General features: G+C 42.5%; 1 protein-coding gene across 5 annotated transcripts in view; it reads left to right on the top strand.

Moving 5' to 3' along the window:
- Positions 1–22,837, top strand: part of LOC111146955 (ATP binding cassette subfamily C member 4) — a 245,289-nt gene that overhangs the window by 203,563 nt on the left and 18,889 nt on the right. For 4 of the 5 annotated variants that reach the window (XM_022502714.1, XM_022502717.1, XM_022502716.1 and 1 more), the window contains 4 exons: positions 1,647–1,802; positions 12,157–12,246; positions 19,737–19,909; positions 20,342–20,447. In XM_022502714.1, coding sequence (XP_022358422.1) covers positions 1,647–1,802; positions 12,157–12,246; positions 19,737–19,909; positions 20,342–20,447 — 525 coding nt within the window. The remainder of the gene's footprint in view (positions 1–1,646; positions 1,803–12,156; positions 12,247–19,736; positions 19,910–20,341; positions 20,448–22,837) is intronic. The other variant, XM_022502715.1, reaches the window with a different exon arrangement.

Here is a 22,837-nt window from a genome sequence, read left to right as displayed (position 1 = left end):
ATTTGGACCTACTCATGGGCAGAAAATGACCCATCTGTGAAATGATGATAAACAGATGATAAAATTAGGCAAAGCCACTTCCCTTATATTTATTCCTGTAAAGCTAGGCTCTTTTTTGAAAGGCCATCAGTAGTTACACACGTGAAACTTTAAAGCTTTGGAAGTATTCCACTGAGATGATATGCAACGTTCCCAGCATAGAATCAGTGCTCTGAAAGTTCTTCTCGGTAGTACATTTTAAAATTTAAATTTTAATTTAATTTAAAAATTCATTTTAAAAATGTACTGAATTTACAAATGCTCGAAAGCATGTCTTACAGCCGTCATTGATTCCAGATAGCTAGTTAGGATGACATCATCTCTTGGGAAGCTCCCACCAGGGAATTTATAGCTAGGTGTTGGGCAAGCTCATTGCTGTTTAAAAAAAAAAAGGTCAGTTTCTGCATAAAGGTTTAAATGCTCACAACTAAAAATCAATTTTATATAATACAGTTTCGTTCCTGACCGGCATTTTACCTGTTTTATATTTGCTCTTTGATCTTGTCACCGCATTTAATTTCTCTCTGCTTCGGTTCTAATAACCAGACTGATACTGGACACGTATCTTTCCCAAGGGGGTAATTGTGAGTATTAATTACTTTGCAAAATGCCTTTTGAACTGCTCAGATGAAAGGCCCCCTATAAAAAGCAAATGTTATTTGTGTTGTTGTTGTTGATGATGACGATGAGCTCATTAGGGGTATTTCAGCTACCGGCTACTGTTTTTTAAAACCCTGAGACTTAGATTTTAAAATTTTTAGGTGTTTTCTTCCAAGACAGAATGTAATAGCCAGAAATGTGTTGGTTGTTCTCCCAAAGAATAATTCCTCTTCGGTGGTAGAATTCTGAGAAAATGATTACTTGTTTATGTATAACGCTTTTCACTTACTGATATCTGTATAAAATTCTCCAAGAAATTCTCAGGGTTCAAAATACGCAGACACTGGGAATAATGCTGATTTTAAAACCGACTTACTAGCTGCTGAGGAAATTGTTGGTTTTTCACTGCCGATAGGCTGATGGTATTATTATTATTTTTTTTAAAGGTTTTATTTATTTACTTGACAGAGATCACAAGTAGGTAGGGAGGCAGGCAGAGAGAGAGGGGGAGGCAGGTTCCTTGCTGAGCAGAGAGCCCGATGTGGGTCTCGATCTTAGGACCCCAGGACCATGACCAGAGGCTGAAGGCAGAGGCCCTAACCCACTGAGCCACCCAGGTGCCCCTAATGGTATTATTTTTAACTTTACTTTTGACTAAATGGATCTCACCCAAGGACAGTGCCTGCCTCTTCCCCCCCCCCCCCCCCCCGGCCCCCAGACTCAAGGGACATTTGTCAGTGTCTGACATTTTTGGTTGCCACAATTTGAGGGGTGCTTCTGGTATCTGGTAGGCCGAGAGCAGGGATGGCGATAAACATTTTGCAAGGTACAGGACAGCTCTCTACGATGACAAATTATCTAGCCCAGAATGTCAACAAGTGCCTAAGTTGAGACACTCTTTCTCACCACATTCAATATAGAACTTCCTTAATCCATCTTCAACAACTCTAGTGCCTCCTGGTATGTGGCATATTGTTACGCTTAATCCCTCCTGGATCTCTTTACAGGTCGGCATTGTGGGAAGAACAGGAGCTGGAAAAAGTTCCCTCATCTCGGCCCTTTTTAGGTTGTCAGAACCGGAAGGTAAAATTTGGATTGATAAAATCTTGACAACTGAAATTGGGCTTCACGATTTAAGGAAGAAAATGTCCATCATACCTCAGGTATACAAGTCAGGGCATTTCTCGTGTTCTTTTTGTAAGGGAACTTAAGTTTAATTGCTTCTAATTTTACTGCCTTTTTTTAAAGAAAAAATGAAGGGTTGATCCTTTTGCCCCAGTAGGGTATATTTTTAACAGCAAGTATTTTTATCTGATACTGGGGTGTGTGTGTGTGTGTGTGTGTGTGTGTGTGTGTGTTAGGTTTAATAACTTACCAGAGAAATTTCTGGACTCAAGACTTCCCCAGGTACCACAGTTTTATCCACTGATAAACACCTAATTCTGAAAAGGAAACCACAAATGATTTGTTTAGCCCCTGAGAGGCCACTATAAGGAAACATGAGTTTTAAGTGTTTTAGTGATACAATTTTGCTGTAGGAGATAAAGCTGACTTTTCAAAGGTAATTGTTTCCATGGAGGGCGAGACGTGAAACCGCTGGGCTTGGGGCACCACTATGTGGGGAGATGCTTTGGGGAGACTTCGAATTGGCCACTAGTAAATGAATTGTGACCAGGAGGTAGTAGAGAATAGTGAGAAGAGCACAGGATAAGAAGGGCCGTCTCTCTGGACCTCAGGTTTCTTTCCCTCATGAGGCGAGAGCTCCTAGCACCATCGCCCAGAGCCATTGTGAAGCCTGGCTTCGTGCGTGTGGAGTGCTTCCGACCTGATTCTGTTTTCTTATTCTGCTTCTTTTGAAAAAAAAAAAAAAAAAAAAAAATTATTTATTTGAGAGAGAGAGAATGAGAGAGAGGCAAGGTCAGAGAGAGAAGCAGACTCCCTGCTGAGCAGGGTTCCTGATGTGAGACTCAATCCCACGACTCTGGGATCATGACCTGAGCCAGAGGCAGTTGCTTAACAGACTGAGCCACCCAGGCGCCCTCTTATTCTGCTTCTTAATAGAATTGTGACTTTCAGGAAACCTTCCAGAGATTGAATTACACACAGCCCAAGCTCCTGTCATTCCTTGTGGTTGACCCATTCAGTTTCAATAAAAATGCAGAAATTATGTATTGAGCAAATGCTGTCCTCCAAGTATATAGCTAAGGGCAGCGTAGGCCCCGTGCCCAGTGGCCTGAGGCCTGCAGCCTTGGGGTCTGGTCTTTGTTCTGCCCTCTGCTTTGGCAGTTACACATACTCAACCCCAGACTTAGCTGATTTTTATTTTGTTTTTGTTTTAATTTGGGGCTTTGTTATACTCTACAATCATCTGCCTATCAAAAGAAGCTGAGAAACACTCTCTCTCCCTCTCTCTCTCTCTCTCACACACACACACACACACACACACACACACACACACACTTGAGAAACACATGGAATGAGACAAAGCCATGCAGATGTGCTTCTTGGCACATGGATATAAAGAGCTCGTGCGTGCCTGTTTATTAGAAAGCATATAGAATACAGCACCCAGAACGGAGGAGAATGTGGACTTTCATCTTAAGATTGAGTGTAGCTGTTGCTGCCTACCATGGGCCACTGAAATAATTGGAATTATTATTCTAAGTAACTTCACAATCAAAATCAAGATACTCCTTTCAGAACCACAATGAGATGCCTCCTCACCCCCTGTTAGAGTCACTACTCTTTAACCCACTGAGCCACCCAGGTGCCCCGCTAGAGTCACTACTCTTAATAAAATGGAAAAGACTGGGGCATCTGGCTGGTTCAGGCAGTAGAGCATGCGACTCTTAATCTCAGAGTTGTGAGTTTGAATCCCATGTTGGGTATAGAGAATAGTTTAGGAGACAAAACAGGGGCACCTGGGTGGCTTAGTCATTGGGCGTCTGCCTTTGGCTCGGGTCATGGTCCTGGGGTCGAGCCCCGCATTGGGCTCCCCGCTCGGTGGGGAGCCTGGTTCTCCCTCTCCCACTCCCCCGCTTGTGTTCCCTGTCTCACTGTATCTCTCTCTCTCTGTGTCAAATAAATAAATAAATCTTAAAAGAAAAGAAAACAACACAACAGAAAACACCAAGTGCTGGCAAGGTTGTGGAAAAATTTGAACCCTTTTTTATTGCTTGTGGGAGTGTAAAATGCAGCCCCTGAGGAAAACAAAATGCAGTTTTCTCAGAAAATGAAAAATAATAAAGTCACATATGAACAATCATATGGAATTATCATATCCTGTTAGCAGTTCCACTTCTGGATATACACCCAAAATAATCCAAAGCAAAAATTCTAAGAGATACTTGTACACCCATGTTCATAGTAATAGTCTTCTCAAGATCCAAAGTGTGGAAGCAGTCTGCATGTCCTTAGGTAGGTGAATGGATGAAGGAAGTGTGGTGTGTTCACACGGTGAACTGTTACTGTTCAGCCTTCAAAGGGAGGGAAATTATGACATGAGCTACAGCAGAAATGAACCACGCGGCCATTATGTTTCGTGAAATAAGCCTGTCACGAAAGGACAAATACCGTATGATTCCACTTATATGAGCTACCTAAGGAGTCCGTTTGATGGAGACAGGAAGTAGAGTGGTGTCTGCCAGGGGCTGGAGGGAGGAATGGAGAGTTAGTGTTCAATGGGTACAGAGTTTCAGTTTGGAATAATAAAAAGAGGCCTGGAGGTGGCTAGTGGGGATAGCTGTGCAACAATGCGAATATATTTAAATACTCTTGAACTGGTCACTTAAAAATGATTAAGGTGGTAAATTTAGTATTACATGTATTTTACCACAATTTAAAAAATCTTTCCTAGCTCTCCTGTCCTGATGCTTCTGTGCTTTTCTTTTTCTTCTTTTTTAATTGAAGATTGACATACATTAATTGTATGAGATACGGGTGTACCTCCCAGTGATTCCATATTTATATACATGATGAAATGGTCAGCACAGGACAGGCAGTTCACCTTTTAATCCCCTTCACTTATTTTGTCCATTCTAAAAAAATTTTTATTTTTAATTTTTTAAAGATTTTTACTTATTTTGCCAGAGAGAAGGAGAGAGAGGCAGGCAGAGGGAGAAGCAGGCTTCCCACTGAGCAAGGAGCCTGATGTGGGGCTCAATCCCAGGACCCTGGGATCATGACCTGAGCTGAAGGCAGGTGCCCAACTCACTGAGCCACCTAGGCATTCCTAAAAAAATTTTTTTTAAACCTCTCCCTTTTCAGGAAAAATGGAAAGACATTTTCAGCACAGTCAGTCCCTGTATTTAACAATTCCCTCTGGCTAGTAAATTCATGACTTAGTGATTGCAGTAGAAAATGAATGAGTTGAAATTCCCAAGTTTTATATTTTGGTTGTACCCATCTCTGAAATGGGCCAAATGAGATTAGTTAGCAGAAGCGAAGGGTGTGTCTGTGAAGTACTTTCATGTCCTTGGATGAAAGGATCGAGGAACATGTCCCACATTATGTTTAATGCTTCTTAATAAGAAATGGTTGTATGCTTGTGTACATAAAAGGACTGTATAAATAAAGAAATAACGTTAGATGATTCTTGGCTCTGCCACTGATGTTTTGGAAGCACATCTGAGCAAAGACTAAATACACCTTGACATCACCAGGTTTTGGTTTTCTTCCATGACTTCCCACCCTACTTCTGAGCATGCTTGGGGTGCACGCACATCCAGAGACCGTGCTTACAAAACAGCACTAAGCTTTGTATCCATGTAGATAGTGATCGCCAACCATTGTAAACACAGAATCTTTCTTTTCTCACTTGCTGTCTCTAAGGCGCGATGTTTGTTGATGAAAGTGAGTCTAGAGAGACTGTGCAAAATGTGTAAAGGGTCCCAGGAAATCTTGCAGGAGGCAGCCTGGGATGGAATCTTCAAGGGTCAACATGACCCACGTTTTTATTCCGAGTGACCTTGATGATGTCACTTGGCTGCCAAGCTCCACCGTCCTTGTCCTTAAACCAGGTCTAGTAATTACTGCCTCGCTGATGTGTCCTGAAGATGTAACGGGGTGAGAAAATGTGTGTGGCCCAATGCCCTGCTCTCAGGAATGCTTCGTAAGTAGTGACTAGTATCAATTAAGGGTCAGGGCACTAGCCTTTCCAGTATTACTGTTACTTAAGTGAAAGAGGGAACAGGTGCTTTTCAATTTCTATTTATGTTTTTGTGGTCCTTGGTGATTTCCTTTACATCTCTTGCTTATCACATAAACCAACTTGTTTCTATAAATTTAAACAGTGAAACAAAACAAGTGAGCCCAATGTGAATTTTAGGGTAGCAAGGAACAGAAAACCTGTCCAACATTTTTCTCACTAGGAACAAGAGAAGTATCACTTGTTTTCTTTTCTCTTCCGGCTCCTCGCCCACCTGCCTTCTTTCCTGACCACTGCTCTGTACCCCGCTAATACTGTGCAGTCCCCCATAAAGACCCTGTTTTTCTCAGCTCTCCCCACATGCCTGGCTATTTCCTATCTCCCCTGGAGGCTGTCTCTCTCATTTCCGTCGCTCTGGTGCTGGTTGTCATCCCGGACAAATGTCACACGTGTTCCTAACGCGTGACATTTGCGGAAACCTTCGTGTGTTTTAGCTTCTCTCCTTCCTGTCCCCCAACTTCCTCCTCACAGTTCTGTGGTTCTCCCTATTGTTGGACCCATTTACAAATGGAGGCACTGTGAGCTGAACCCATGTAACAGCAAGCGGCTGAGCCAGGGTTCATGTTTACTTTAGGGGGAGTCCCCCCTCCGCATCCCAGGCAGCTGCCCGCTGTGCTGGGGGTCAGAGCCCCGGGACCCGGGGACCTACGTCCACAGCAGCACTGCTGTCTCACTGTCCTGTGTGCACACGTGTGCACACACACGTGCCGAAACACATATTCCCCCACACACTGTCACTCCTAGTGCTCTGCGCTCTAGTTTGTTATGTCCATTCTGTGCTCTTTCGTCTAAAAGACAGAATGATGGTCATGAGGCACAAAATGGCTTTCATGACCCATGGGCCACACCTGCAGTTTGAGAAAACACGTTCCCTCACGGTCCCCTGTCTGGCCGGGCTCCTGCAACGTATGAGTCCCAGGCCTGGAGCCTCCCGGGTGGCCCCAGTTCTCACAGCAGTCCCGCTGGCTTCTCCCTGCTTTCCAGGAAGGAAAAGAAAGCTGGTGGGGCTGGTTAATGACATACCCTGAGTCCAATAGCTATGGAGCGGTAGAATCAGAGCTCAGGGCTGTCTGACTTAAATACATAAGGAGTTTTTTTGTTTTTTGTTTTTTTTTTTGAACCAGCTGATCTCCAATATCTCACCCATTGTTTTATACCCCACTCCAAAAGGATTCCCAGAAACCACGATGAAGGAGAATCAATAGAGAGCGAAGTCAAAAGATGCTTCTGGTGCAGTTTTTCCCATTTGGACGGTTGTGGTTTTGAAAGGCTGAAACACTTGTGACTTTGGCTGGAAGACTTGAAGCGCACTCAGCACTGAAAGAAAATCGATTTAGGAAAAGGGGTTAATTCATTTATAGGTCATGGGTGAGCCTCAGGAGTAGGTACTCGAAATCGTACCTTGTTAGACCTGAGAGCCCGTCCTCCGTACGGTGTCTGACTGCGGAGGTGGGAAGGTCTGGTGGTCTTGGCCCATCAAGTTACTTGTCTACAGCATAGCAGACAGCTTGCATCCCTCTCTTCCCCCCAAATCAATAGGAAGCAGCGTCCTTGTGTCTCAACACCCTGATTTAGGGAACCAGCAAAGTTTGGAGCAGTCTCTGCAAAGGAGAATGGAGGGGTTTTGTTTTTGTTTCCAGGGTTTTTTTGTTTGTTTGTGTTCCCACTTTCGCTGAGACAGGCCTGCGTCATTCCCTCGCTCCAGGCTTGCTGTGAACCTGGCGGCAGCCGTGAGCTTCCAAGGCGGTCCCACTCTCCCAGGCTCATCCTGGTCGCCCTTGACTGCGCGGTGAGAGATCAGACCTGGGAGAAGAGGCAATCGCAGCCAGGACCGACATCAGAACAAGTAGCAAGGGAGTGGCGACACATGGTGGGACAGTCAGGGGCCAATCCTGTAGGAAACGTTCGGAAACGAAACCTGTATTCTTATGAATGTACTCCGCCACTTGTATAATTGCAAGGGTGAGCAAAAATATAAAAAATAAAAAAATAAAGATGAAAGCACTTTCTGAACTTCCAAACAGAACAAACAGGTCGCCTAAATGGACACTTCCCTTTGTGCTCACGACCTGAAATAGTTAAACATGTTCCCTGGAGAGATCAGCAAGACGAGATTGTATTTAGGGACGAGCTTGCTTATCTGCAAGGATCTGGAAAAATGGATTTCAAAACTTTTGGATGGATCCCCTACATCTAAGGTCCCTTCCTTTCCTTTTGGCACCAAGAAAATGTTTTCAGTTGAAAAGTGATGCCATGCAAATTCATTATTTATGATTGCACCCCAAGGGCTGGCACAGATCAACAGCTATCCTCTTTATCATGATTAAACAGATTCATTTTTTACATTTAATAGACTTTTTGAGAATCAAAGCAAAAGCGAGTTATTTTTTTAAACCATCCACTCTGCTTCTTCGGTATTTCCATTCCCTGGGTTATCTTCCGTAGGTGGAAAATGTTCACCAGAGCTGTCTCTTTAAGACTTCTTTATTCTTACCTGGTTTTCTTTCCTCTCTCTCTCTTTTTTTTCCCTTGTTGGGAACAAAACTCTGCAAGAGAAGAGGTAGGTATGCTGTTACTAGTAAAGAAATACAACTGGATTGTAGCCTAATGCAGTCATTCTTTTGTTTCCGACACTGAAGTCTTCATTAAAGCCCGGGGAACTGCTTCCCGGAGCTCCTGACCTTTTTGTATCAAGAGAGGACTTTACAGGACTTAAATTCTTTTTCCTTTGTTGGCAAACAATGTTCTTTTCTTCTGAATATGGATGATGATCGGTTCATTTAGAGGCTACAGGATTTTTAAAAAAAAAAAAAAGGGGGAAAGCAAGATTTAAAGCTCCCTTCAGGTGACTCTCATTCTCGAAACAGGGATACGAGCTGCCCTTCGTAAAGGTCCTCCAGTTAGAAATGAAAATGTAGCTGGTAGGACGTAGGGGACCAGCAGCCAGTCCGGAAGATAAATTTTAGTCGCGGGCCATTTCCTAGTTGGGGCCTGACATGACGAGGGTACGGTAAAGTGTTGTGCTTTATCTGCCTGGTTTTTAACCACTTGTACGGTTTTTTTGTTTGTTTTTTTGTTTTTGGTTTTGTCTTGGTCCAACCAGGGTCATTTTCAGCTTCGGAAGGTTAGTGGGTAGGGTTTCTTTTTAGGATAACGGCCGGTCTGTCTTCCAGTAGCGTATACAAAAGGCCTGGTCGGACTGCGGTTCTGTCTTACAGTTGTGCTGAGGGATTATCAATTTACTCCACTAAATGCGTTGACTCAGAAGGACCGTTTTTGGGTCACATGGCCGATAGGAACTTGTGTTATGTTGGTAATAAAGGAGAACATTACTGAATATGGCACAGAGGATTAAAAAAAAAAAAAGTCAACTTTAAGCTGATGAAAAACAGATTGGAAGCTCAGGTTCTATTTAAAAGATGACACAGAACAAGAGTATTTGTTTTCCTAACTCAGCCATGCCAGCCACCTCTTATTAAATGAGGTTTAATTGTGTACCTTCGGAAAAAAAATATACTTAGGCTAATATATTTAGTCTGTATTCTGTGTTTACATGAAGGGTGTGTGTCCAGCCGTAAATCTCGACACTGAAATGTTCTGCCTGTAAACATTTTTACAACATTTATTTATAAGATTCGTTTATTAACTTCATTGCTTGGAGGTGGGTACTTTAAATAATAGTATCTATCAGAAATGATAATTAATTTGACCCTTATCTGCTTCTGCAGTGTGTGTCTCCTGTGAGCACTTTTATTACCTTTTGAAGATAATATAGTGGTTTCTTATTTGGCAAGTGGATGAAAGTAGAATGAATAGAAACCAAAATGAACACCGTGCATAAAACACATCAGCATATTAAAACAGACATTGTTAACAAATTGCCCGCTGGTTTAAAAAAAAATACGGCTTAAATCAGTTAATGTTCTAATAAATCATTCCCTTCATTCAAGTTTTGACTGAAATTGTACTCATTTTGAAATACATATTTGGCATGTCATGACAAAGAAAAATAATTCGAATCCACTAAACTCTTTTCTTCTGATGACTGCTAAGTAAACATGAGTAATCGTCTACTATTTCCCTTCAGATTGACAGTAGAGTTTTAAGTGGCAGTAGGAAATGGTTAAATTTAACTTTTTTCTTTTTCTGGTCGCGGTGACTCGCTGACATGAGCACAACCTCCCTACGGCCTGCAGGTACCCGAGGAGTCTGTTTCAAGCTCAGCGTAAAGCAGCTGCAGCTTTCTGCAAAGAATCCCACTAGCCCCCCAGTCTTTGGAGAGAATCATCCCTTTCCAGACCTTTTCTGAATGAGAAAAAGGTGAGGGAGGTGATGAGGGAGACCCTTCCTGGTGGTGAGCAAGGTGATCGCATTTTAAAGGTGTGCTCCCATGCCCGTTCTCTAAAACCATCAAAACCATGACTTTCAAACCCAGAAATCCCGGGCCCTTCCAGCATTTAACAAAGGAAGGAAATTCTGTCTTTTAAACACAAGGCAGTTTTTTTGTAGAGTAGCTTTGGTAACGCCTCTGCAGAGTGTACTTTGGAAACCAGGTGGACCCTTTATCGTAGACCTCTTACTGGACACGAATTTGCTTTAGGAGAGCCCCTGAAGGCAGACATATTTGGGTCCTGTACATCCCGACAGGCTTGTGGTTAGTAGAAGCCAAGAGACCTCCTCCTCATTCTTTGGTGTTGAAGCTGATTCCTTAACCTGTTCTCTTTCAGCCTCTTTACCTCCCCAAATCCCAGTCCTCAGAGTTTGGGCCCCAGAGCGGATACTGGCCATGGTTTAGAGCCTTGGTGGGAGGAGGATGAGTAACAGCCCTCCTCCCTTTGGGAACCTTCCAGAAATCAGATGGAGGAGGAGAAACGCCTAGCTTGTTGAACTCTTGTTGGAATTGATCATTACGAAGAGTAAGACAAAGTAGAATCTGAAGAACTTCTCAAGTAGAACAAAGACTTTCAAATACCGAACACAGCGATTGTTATCTCCCTGATGGGGAACTCTTACCATTGCTTAGATGGTGGTTTAGTCTTTGGTCTTAAACTTGGTAGTTTTAAGGAAGACTTTGACCTGGGGTCTTGGGGTCTTTCAGTTCAGGAATCATTTTGAAACATCATATGACCAGTGATTTTTCAGTGCTCTTGGGGTATACGGGACACTTAATCAACTTTGTAAAAACAAAGTGTCCTTTTTAAAATGTCTTTTAATATTTGGATTTTGCCTTGAGGCAGGCATGTTTTGGTCAGGCGAGATTTGAGGCAGGTGATTCCCTTGAGCTGTTCTTGGATGCCTGTGGAAGAGCCCCGTCTCCTCCCGTTCCCACATCTGTGCATCTCATTGTTCAGCCCCGTTCCCTGAAAATACCCAGTTGGGCTCTTCCCTGCTGCCCATATTCTTTTGGCCTGGGTTATTGGAGCCTTCCAGAAGGAAACGTATGTGGCCTACGTACGCTTGCATGAACCGGGTTCTCTCCTGAAACCGAGAAGGAGGCATATATTGCAAGAGTGACTTAATTGTGGTTCCTCCTCATGCACATGAATAGGAAAGAGCTATTTAAATTAAAATAATTTCCTTAGTACACACGCCACAATGGGTTTCAGGTTATCCTGCCCTTGCAGGTAATGATGAAGTTCTGTGAGGCGTGTAATCCCGATGCACAGACAAGATAATGTGGGGATCAGCTGGTCCAAAAGCAGAGGCATCTCTTGACACACAGAGGCGCCGCTGGGCCCATTTGTCTGCATTCTCTTAGGACAAGAGAACAGGGCGTCCCGTTCCTGTGTGGGGAGAGGTTCCCCATCCCAGAAGACAGCTCCACCGATGGAGGGAACATCTTGGCTTCTTCATCAGTGCACGTGGGAACATATTGCCCAGTTTTGCTTTGAGTCACAACCGTCAACAGAACATACTATGTTCTGGAGTCGCACCAGGAGTGACGATAAACTTACCGAGCGCTCTTGATGTAACATTCCTGAAATAATCATATCCATGTATTTCCTGTGTAAGCAGATAGTGCTAGGAAGGCGTTTTTAAAAACCAGATCATCCTTTCTCTTAAGTTTCTTCTTAAAACAACACATTTCAGCAGTTTCTTTTGTTAGTGTTCAGGGGTCCGGAAGATATTTTGGGTCCCACTTCGTATAATAGAAAGTTAATAGAGATACTGTTTTGTCTGAACAGACATTTGCAACCGTATTATTAATGATTATAGTGAATTTTGGTTTTATATTTTAATTCTGGAATGTCGCATTGAAATAAAATGCCAAGAGCCTATAATAATAACATCTACTCTTCTGGGATATTTAGGAACCTGTTTTATTCACTGGAACAATGAGGAAAAATCTGGATCCCTTTAATGAGCATACGGATGAGGAACTATGGAATGCCTTAACAGAGGTAATTTATAAAATGGAATTATTAAACTTGTTACCATCGGTTTGTATGTCTGTACCTATAGAACATTGTGAGTAATTAATGGGAACGTATTGGTTTGACTCACTTTGTTCACCCTCCAGGAGAGCGTTGATGACTTGGATACACTTAGAATGTGTGTACTGGTGGTGATGAAAACCAAAAGTAAGATATCTCATGTTTTCATTGTAATTTTCTTCCTGGAATCCAAAGCCACTGGATATATTATCTTACTTGTCTTTAGCAAAGCACTAAACTGGACATTGTATTTATGGGTCCAAGTTTTAATGACCAGTTAACCTGCAACATTCATTTTACTTCTCTGTTCTTGTGGAACGTCCACTAAATGAAGACAGTAAGAGTTTTTCATTATTGACGGAAAAGGTACATGAGATCATACTAATAAAATGCTTTGAGGATTTATAGGTTAGTGTTTATTAAAGTTAAACAGAAGGTGTAACAGTTAACTTTTGGCAAACGTAATTTTAATGCACTAAGTACGTGGAAATAACAGAACCCTGGAACTTTTGCTCAGTTTTTACACTGATATATTCGTTTCTAGAGGATTTTCTATTATTCGTATAGTGTTTCCATTTGGACCACTCCTTTGAATTTCCTTGCCCTTGCATGGGAAGGATTCAGGCTGTTAGGATGCTGTTGGTTTGTATGTTTTGACACTAATTGTTTTATGTCCTTGCCCTAATTCTGCAAATTGACTCTAAGCTTCTGGGTGGCAGAAACCATGTCCGACCTCTAAACCTTAGGCAGACTTCTAAACCCTCGAAGCACCTAGATCAGTCTTCGGCTTTTAAAAAAGCACTTAATAACTAAGTACTAAGTATTTGATCTCTTCATTTGGAGACCGTGTGGCTTATTTCTTTACAAACAGTTGCACACAGCCCGTGACTGATGGCTCACGTTATTGTTGTTTTGCATTAATGTGTTTGTCACTGAGTGTCACCCTTCCGGGGAAAGCTGAGCTCTTCCAGTTTATAGATGAGCTTTGTGAGCAGGCCGAGTTGGAGGCCCAACAGTTTCCTGCCGGTCGTTCTGGTTTCTGAAGGCGTGTCCGTGCTGAGTCTTTACACACCCACCCCGCTTTCCAGTAACTGTAGGGATTTTATTTGCCTAAATTGGGCCGATTACTTCACCTCCTTCCTACTTGAAAGCAGGGGATCTCTGATTTCATTTAAGTTGGTGGGTCTTTTCTGGTGAAATTCTAGAAGAGCAGAGGTGGGCAGAACAGTTAGCCATCAAACCTAAGGAAAAATAGGACGAACATTAATGCTTTTGAACTCATATGACAGATTTTGATGGTGCAGTTGTGACACACCTTAATAAAACAGGAATTACTGGTAAATTTTTTTTCTGTTTGTTTCAGAGCTTGAGTTCTCTCCTGATAGATTCTCAGATAGTAAAACTACTCTAGAAACACACTGTTCCAGGACCATGAAGAAATGTTAATTAGGAGACAAATCCTATAAAAACTATCTTGGAACTTTGATCAGAACTTATTTTTTTTAAGATTTTATTTATTTATTTGACAGACGGATCACAAGTAGGCAGAGAGGCAGGCAGAGAGAGAGGAAGGGAAGCAGGCTCCCCGCTGAGCAGAGAGCCTGACTCGGGGCTCAATCCCAGGACCCTGGGATCGTGACCCAAACCAAAGGCAGAGGCATTAACCCACTGAGCCACCCAGGTGCCCCTTGGTCATAACTTATATTTCATCTTAAATTTCTTTCTTCTGCCAAAATTAAAATAAAAATTAATAGCTTCTCAGAATTCTAAAAATGATGCGATGGAAGTGGTTATAGTAAGATCTACCTTTATTTTCAACTACATTAGGAACTTTCTTGAATAGAAATAAGCATGACTGTCTCACAAAGTGAAGTGAGTGGTTTTTGTGTGTTGCTTCTGGAATTGACCTCATTGCTTCAGTGATACTTCTTAGAGTGAGAATTCATCCCATAGTTGTGTTTCTCTAGAAATGATTTCTTCATGACGTGTATGTTTTTTCACAAAAGATTTGGTAGATTTTCTTAAAATAGGAATATCTCATTGTATTTACAGTATGATTCCAGCTGTTTTAGTCATACACAGATAGGTGTACCTAATAAAGGCACCAAAACATAAACATTGCTCAGTTGGGGAATAATAAAGCAATAAGTGATCCCCCACCTTTGGCTTTCTTGAATTCTCCAGATTTTCTCTGGTGTACTTTATTACTTTTATCTTCTGGAGCGTACTCCTGGCCGGTGAAGTCCCACACACTTGGCACAGCGTTTACCTGGGTTCCATGACCCTCTTCAGGGAGGTTCGTTCTGTAATAGATCAGGGACCCTTCACCTTGAGTCCTTAGAACCTCCAGGTCTTTGGAGTGTGGACGAAGAGACTTCCTTCCCGAAAATTGTGCTCCTGGTAGAATAGATGCGGGTTTATCCGGAAAGACACCATACAGAGGAGTCAGTCTAATGCCATTCAGGTTCTTCTCGATCTCTCATAATCAGCCTACCCACCATCTCCACAGCTTGCTTCTTCCCATGATGTCCGCACCTGAGTGCGTCAGAACCAGCCCTGCTCTCCAGTAGAGGGTAGGAGACCGGTGTCTTCGGCACCTCCCTTAAAGGTGGGCTAGCCACCGGGGTCAGCTGCTTTACAAATGATGCCAGACAGGAAACGACTCATCGGGTTGGCTTGAGAGCCAGTAAGAGAGCACTACTGTCTTCTCCTGTTTAGGAAGTCCAGTTAAAACGATTTTTTATTTTTAAGGCCTTTTGGTTGTGTTTCCTCCTCCTCCTCCTCCTCCTAGACGAGCCAGAAGGTCAGAAGGGTGGCAGTCCTGTGCACACTGCCCATCTCATCTGAACTCTTTTTTCATGTATTGAAAAATAGTCACAAACCAAAGAAAGTTCACTAGAAAATTGGTGGCCATTGGGGTACCTACAAAGCAGCAGCAATATTTAAATACAAATAATGACTAGAAATGAAGCAGTTTATTAGTCAAGGGGCTAAAAGATTATAACATATAAAACTCAGTAGTATGATACTCCTTTAAAAAGCCACAACGACAATGAACAGCTTTAATACTGGGATGTGCGATTAAGAGTGGGGTACGTCATATTAGAACATGGAGGAATTGTCTGGTTATGTTCACCGCTGACGGTGTCTCTGTTAGAATACAGGTCTTTCTCAATATATAGGAAACCAAGCCCAAGAACTCCGAGCATCAGCACTCTACCCTTGGGGGGTGTAATACAGCTCTTCTTTTGTGATATGTTGCATTTCCATTTCTCATGAGGCTGCGTATTTTGGTAAATGAGCTCTCCCTTCCCTTCATTTACTGTTGGCTTAATTCTAGGAAAAGCTCCTACCCACCTGTTGATTGCATTTCAGACTCTCTTCTCTCTCCAGCCTGCATCAGCCTTTCTCTTTGACAAATAAGAAAGTTCCACAAAATGTGGAGAGGATGCGGCATCCGCGTTAGCCTCCTGTGATGGGGGCTGGCACCTGGTCCATTCTGTACACCTAGCAGGTTACCCTGACGAGGTTACGATGATGCAAATGGCTGTCATATGAATTCAGTTCATTATTTTCAGTTTTGCTGTAGTTTATTATTTTCCTAAGGTTAAAAATAATCTGAAGGACTCTGTATGGAGGAGATAAGTATTTTTGAATAGCATTATTTGAACTTTTATCCTTAAATTATTTTTTTTAAGATTTTATTTATTTATTTGACAGAGAGACAGATCACAAGTAGGCAGAGAGGCAGGCAGAGAGAGAGAGGGAAGCAGGCTCCCCGGTGAGCAGAGAGCCTGATGTGGGACTTGATCCCAGGACCCTGGGATCATGACCTGAGCCGAAGGCAGAGGCTTTAACCACTGAGCCACCCATGCACCCCTTAAATTATTTTTTAAAGCTTTTTATTTTTTATTTGAGAGAGAAAGAGAGAGAGAGAATGAGATAGAGTGTGAGCAGGGGGAGGAGCAGAGGAAGCAGCAGCCCCCCTGCTGTGTAGGGAGCCTGATGTGGGACTTGATCCCAGGACTCCAGGATCATGACCTAAGCTAAAGGGAGTTGCTCAACCAACTGAGCCATGCAGGTGCCCCTCCTTAAATTATTTTTTAAATGCCTTTATACACGTTAAAGTATGATGTTAGGATATCTTGAAGCTGCGTAGCTGTTGTGAGGAACTCATTTCTTTTACAATGACATTTAATAAGAAGAAAATGGTATCTTGTATAAATTACATGGATTTGTTTTCTGATTTTTATAGGAGTAAATATGTCACAAAATGAGATACACTGTGGCTTCATTCATGCATCCAATAAATACCCAGTGGGAGCTTTTTAGAGAGGCATTCTTGTAGACTCTGAGATTCTTACAGTCATCAAAAGAGACTATCCCCTCTCGGAGCTAAAATTCTCTTGGAGTAGATGGAACATAAGTCAATGGATATGTAATCAAGTCTCCATACTGATGTGTGCAAAGAAGAAGAAGCCGAACACGAAGGGAGTTTAACTGACCGCATTATGAGATAGACAGTATCTATTGATCTCTTTGTATCAGACAATATTGAAAACTCTGCATATCCTGACTCATTTTATATTCCAACAATGTTAGGTGGTAGACGCCTTTAAAATCATTACAGTCTTATTTACAGGTCGGGAAGCTATGATAGAGAAAGTTAATAACTTGTCCAGTTGGCAGACCCAGTCAGTACTCATGCCCAGGCTGCCTGACTTCCGGGTCCCAATTTTGTATTTAAAAATTTTCAGATCACAAGAAAACAGAAGCAATAGTATGACGCACACACATGCACCCTTCACCTGGTTCTTATATGACCACGTCTGCTTCCTCTCTCCTGTAGTCTGTGCTGTGCTGAACCTGCTTGAAAGTAAGTTGCAGAAATTTTCATTACAATTCACCCATAGATACCTAAATATATGCGGTATAAGAATAAGGACCTCCTCCTACATAATCCTCATCTCACTCAAGACCCAGAGGCAATATTATGCTGGTCTTAGGTTTTCACATTCCCTCGGTGTAACTCCTGCTTACTGCCTTCTGCTTCTCTCACCTTTTCTTGGTTCTAATACTTCATTATAGATAGAATGAATGAATGAAAACACTACAGACGGCGTTCATGTTCATATGATTCTCATAATCAGCCCTGATTGGTCATTGAAGACAGAATCTCAGAAAACTGTGTTTTCTGGAAAACCTATTTATTCTTCATCAGGCAGTTATGGGCAACCCAAAGGAGGATTAAAACCCAGGCTAGTGAGCTGTCACATGAGTCAGGGGGCGAGCATGAGGTTATCTCTTCCAACGTCAGGATGTCCAGTCTTAAGAAAGATGCATTGGCTTAGGTGTTACCAAAGTCAACTCGGAAGGAAGAGCTGATCAAAGCCTCAATGGGTTCCATCCCCTGGGGTGCAGATCTAGGAATCTTTTCATAAGAAGAATCACCTGTGGGCCCTCTTCCTTGTAGTGGAGGGGGTTGGCTAAGCCAAATCTCTCATTTCATACTTTCCAGTGCACGGACTGGCCCCCACCATCCTGATCTTACGCTTTAGATTTTATAGCTTTCGTGCGAATGCTGAGTACCAACACCGTATTTATCCCAACGCAGATTCCCATTTCTGGGGATTGGACTTTGGTCTTAAGCACAATAATCACATTCACAGATGTGCTTCAACATTTAGGGTGCTGTAAAAACATTGCTCACGCACCCTTGGGTTTCATCATTTGACGTTGCGGTTCCACGTGCCTGCTCTTTTGGCCATCACCCAACGATCTCTTGGTTCTCTTAATTCCAAGTGTATTTACTCTCTATTCTTTAACCCTCAAGGATAGCGTGAGTTTGGTTCTTGTAAAATTTCCCCAAATAGGCATGGAGCTGAGCTCTACCACTCAGCCTGGTTTCGGATTATCTTCGGTGTTGAACAGCTTGTTGTTTTTGGAACTTACAATTGTTTGAAGGTTGATTAAGATAAACACTATCTAAACTCAGAGTCTGGGGGAAATAAGATGTGATGTTGTGCCCTGTTTCCATGAGTTTTCATTCACTGGAAATCCTTTATGAGATTAAAGTAAATGCACTTGACCGGTCTAGCAGGGTGTATTAAATTTGGGAAAGAGCCCATCCCCAAAATAGGTTCCAGGTTTGCTAATATATGAGGTGTGGTTTGCCATTGTTTGAATTTGTGAATTTATTTATTTTTTTTAACTTTAAAACCTTCCAAAATGGTAAAGTGCTGACAGGATTATATCTTTAGAGAAGCATACTTCCTGTAATAATTAAATTTTTTCTTCTCCCTTTTGTGTACCAACTCCCATACAAAAACGTATTCTGGGAAACTTGACTCAACCATACTGATCCATTTAATGTTTTTAGTGTTTAGACTACACTGAGAGAAATAGCTTTATGTTTTGAGAAATTTCCGTACTTAATCCTGAGAGAGGGGTTCCTGGTGGACATCATGTGGCAGGGGTGATTTCTTATCACCAACTTGATTGGTATCATTTTACATATCAGAAAATTTCCTCACTGTAAGTGTGACTCAGTAGTTTTTGGTAAATTTGTAGTTAGTCATCATAACAATCCAGTTTTAGAACATTTCTGTCCCCCACCCCCAATTCTCTCTTATCTATTTACAGCTAACCCTCTGACCCCAGGGAACCACTGTTCTGCTTTTTTCTTTTTTTATATTTTTAATTTTTTATTTTTTTAAACATATAATATATTTTTATCCCCAGGGCTACAGGTCTGTGATTCGCCAGGTTTACACACTTCACAACACTCACCATAGCACATACCCTTCAGTGTCCATAACCCACCCCCCTCTCCCAAGCCCCCTCCCCCCAGCAACGCTCAGTTTTTTTTTGTGAGATTAAGAGTCACTTATGGCTTGTCTCCCTCCCAATCCCATCCTGTTTCATTTATTCTTCTCCTACCCCCTTAACCCCCCATGTTGCATCACCACTTCCTCATATCAGGGAGATCATATGATAGTTGTCTTTCTCTGATTTACTTATTTTGCTAAGCATGATACCCTCTAGTTCCATCCACATCGTCACAAATGGCAAGATTTCATTTCTTTATAAATTCCTACAGTTACCTTTTATCTAAAAATTAAAGAGGGATATTTTTAATTGTTCCCTATGTTACCTTGAGAATAGCTTTATTCAGCATACTGTATATCTCTTCATGTGTGAACAGACGGTGCCTACCGATGGCAACACAAGAGTCTAGCCTCCCATTAAGCATGTGCTCCTAAGTCAGAATCATTCTGTCCTGAGTTGATACAACTGTCTTTTTCAGTAAACAGCGATTGGCAGTTTGTCCCCCCATCACGTGACTAGGCATGTAAGACGTGTGACGTCCTGAGGACTTCAGAGCTCTTGTGTCCAATGGGCTTGTCTGCTTTAATAGGAGTTTGTTTAGGAAGAGATCATTCTTTCTGCATCCACAGGTACAGCTTAAAGAAGCCATTGAAGAACTTCCTGGCAAATTGGACACCGAATTAGCAGAATCGGGATCGAACTTCAGTGTTGGACAGAGACAGCTGGTGTGCCTCGCCAGGGCCATCCTCAGGAGAAACCGGATATTGATCATTGATGAAGCGACAGCAAACGTGGATCCAAGGTACAGAACTGAGGTCCATGGACCCTGGAATTCAAATTTTAAATGCGGTCAGTGAGAAACATTTCATGATGCTGAGAAATGTTTCTAAGCACTCTCTCTGCCCCCAAGACACCTCTTGATAACATTAATTCTAGAAAACAGAGGGAGAAGCCAAAATGAGTGATATGGTGTGAATGGTTTTGGAAGGCATCCTAACAGAGCTAGTTGCCTAAGTTCAATTCCTGAAAGTTTCAAGCAATTGGAGGGAAGAATATTTTACATCATTTATATGCAAAATAGGACATTTCTAAATAGATTTTTTGATACTCAGTTTTTTCAACAAGATCATGTCTGATTTTTTTAAAAACATTATGAAAATGTCATATGATAGTTTTAAGTCTTAAGTCTGCTTTTCCCCATCTACTGAAATAAATCCAATTCCTTTTGTTCCAGAACTGACGAATTAATACAAAAAAAAATCCGTGAGAAATTTGCCCAGTGCACCGTGTTAACCATTGCCCACAGGTTGAACACCATTATTGACAGTGACAAGATCATGGTAAGACTCTCACCTGTGGCATTCCAGGTGTTTCCATTAATGTTCAGTTTTTCAACTTAACCATCTGTGTACAACCTGATAGAAACCTCCAATAAGTTTGTTTTCTGCTCATCCCTGACAATAACTTAAAATAACTCATTTTTCCTGACAATCCCTGACATCCCTGACAATAACTTAAAATAACTCATTTTTCTGCTCATCCCTGACGATAACTTAAATACTTAACTGTACCTTTAGAATATAAAATTATATAATAATTTCCTATTTCCATTTAAAAAGTTTTTTGAATTGTCCTTTTTCTGTATGATGGTCAGCCATGGAAATATTTCAAATCCAAGATCTGGCCTCCCCTTACAGCGGGTAAAACAGTCATTTTCATTGTGGCACAGTTGTTTCAGTATTTTGGATTTTCCTAATAAAAAAAATTAGCCTTTCATTTAGGCTGCCCATTGGTTGTTGGGTTAGTTGCAGAATTTCTCAGCTGTTGGGATGTTCACGAGATGTAGCATCAGAGGGGAATCTGAGAAGAGAGGCCCTGGTCAGAAACACAATGTATTTCAACAGAAAGGAATTAAGGTAGGATATTTAACATAGGAATTGGAAGTCTGAGAACGTGGAAGGGAAACACTGGGGTAATAATTTTAGGAAGCAACTACTGAGCCTCAGGACAGATTTCCAGACCCAAGAACTCAGAGGAGAGTCGCTAAGGACTCCTGTGCTCAGACCTCCCAAGGAGAGCCACTGCCCAGCTGCAGGTCACGTCTGTGAGGTGCACCAAGAGGCTCGTTCTCAGTGTGTGTTCTAATGGAAGATGGGGGCTGGCACCAGTTCCCAGGCGATGCTGCAGGAGTGGCATAAGCCAGGGAGACCTTTGGCTCTGTGTCCCACCTTCAGGGCCCCTCAGTACCCCCTGCTGGTGGAACCCAACAGTGCACCCACTGGCCAAGGTCTCTGACATGGGATTTGCAGAAACTCAGCCCCAGCCTCTCACGTGAGATTGTAGGAAGAAAAGCAGATCTGGACCCGAGAGGCTAGGTGACCAACCAGCAAATCTGTCACACGGTGGATCGGGCGATCACACACGTGAAAAGCTCCAAGCTTTGGTCTCTAGACCTTGATTGGCTTTTTCTTTCTTAGTAATTTGGGCTTTCCTTACTTATTTTTCTTTCCCTTTTTCCCTTCTTCCCTCCTTTTTGTCTCTATCTTCTTCTCTTTTTTTCTTCTGTCTCCTTTCCCTCTGTTGCTTGCTCAGGTTCAGTAAATCCTAGGATGTGGCTTTATAAGATGATAAGAAAGCCATCCCTCAAAGGCAAAGCCTTTGTATTCAAATGATCCCAAGGAATGTGCGTTATTTTCAGGCTGCCTCTCCACCTGTGGCAACAGGCTGACTTTCTGCTCATTGTCACTAGACACTACAGTGATTCTTTGATTAGTGGTGAGGAAGTAAATAGATAAAGAAGACCTACACAGTGCATGAGAGGCAACAGATGGGGTTAACCAGTGATTTTGATGGTCTGGACTAAATAGGTTAATAATTAGTAATAAACAATTAGTAATATCCAAGCTTCCTTATGTCCGGTGAAAATGGAGCTATCTCTTTGGACTTTTTGGGGCAGTTTCTGGAATATTGCCTCCCACCCCGCTTCATATGCATTACCAGACGGGAATGGGGGGGTGGAAGGGGAGCACTGAGAACACCCCAGACTCTCCACAGTGAAGCAGTGCCTTCAACCTTGGCACTCCCCAGACCCGGACACGAATAGAATGAGCTCTGACAAGGCAGACAACAAGAGTTGGGTATTCCCAACCAAAAGGATGCTTTGGGTTTCAAGCAGTGTGGCCGGTCTGGACTAGAATGTCGTGGGAGGAAGCAGACCACCCCAGCTGTGGTGGTCCATGATGGCGGGACAGTGACTCTTAGATTCTGGAAACATTTAGCATCAAGCATCCTTAGTCCTCCATTTTGTGTTCTTGAATGGGAACTGGAAAAATAACCTGTCATTTCTGTTTGTTTCCTGTCATGGTTGTTCTCGTCTCTCGGCATCGTATGTTATAGGCCATCCCCGGAAGCGTCCTTCCTCCACAATAAATGAGTGATGCCGTGACGTTTCCCTGTTTGCCACACTTTGTCAGGCCTTGGGGGTGGCAGGAAGCTGGCTTGATCTCCAGTTCATTTGGGGGCCCGTCCAAAAAAAGCCCTTGCTCCTAAATCTACCACATAGAGTTAGTTTTGGTGTTTGGTCTGACGACAGGGATGGTAGCTCCTTTGTGTCGCCTCAGACTCAGACTTACTTGGAGTATTGTGGCCTTGGAATGCGTGATCAGTTAGGGAAACAGCAAAGGACAGAACCTGGCACATTTGTTTGCTGGTCGTTCCTAAATCCTACCCG

Source organism: Enhydra lutris, unplaced genomic scaffold (genome assembly GCF_002288905.1).
Source record: "Enhydra lutris kenyoni isolate GAN:26980312 unplaced genomic scaffold, ASM228890v2 scaffoldscaffold15, whole genome shotgun sequence".
Lineage (NCBI taxonomy): Eukaryota > Metazoa > Chordata > Mammalia > Carnivora > Mustelidae > Enhydra > Enhydra lutris.
This window is presented reverse-complemented; position numbering and strand designations above follow the sequence as displayed.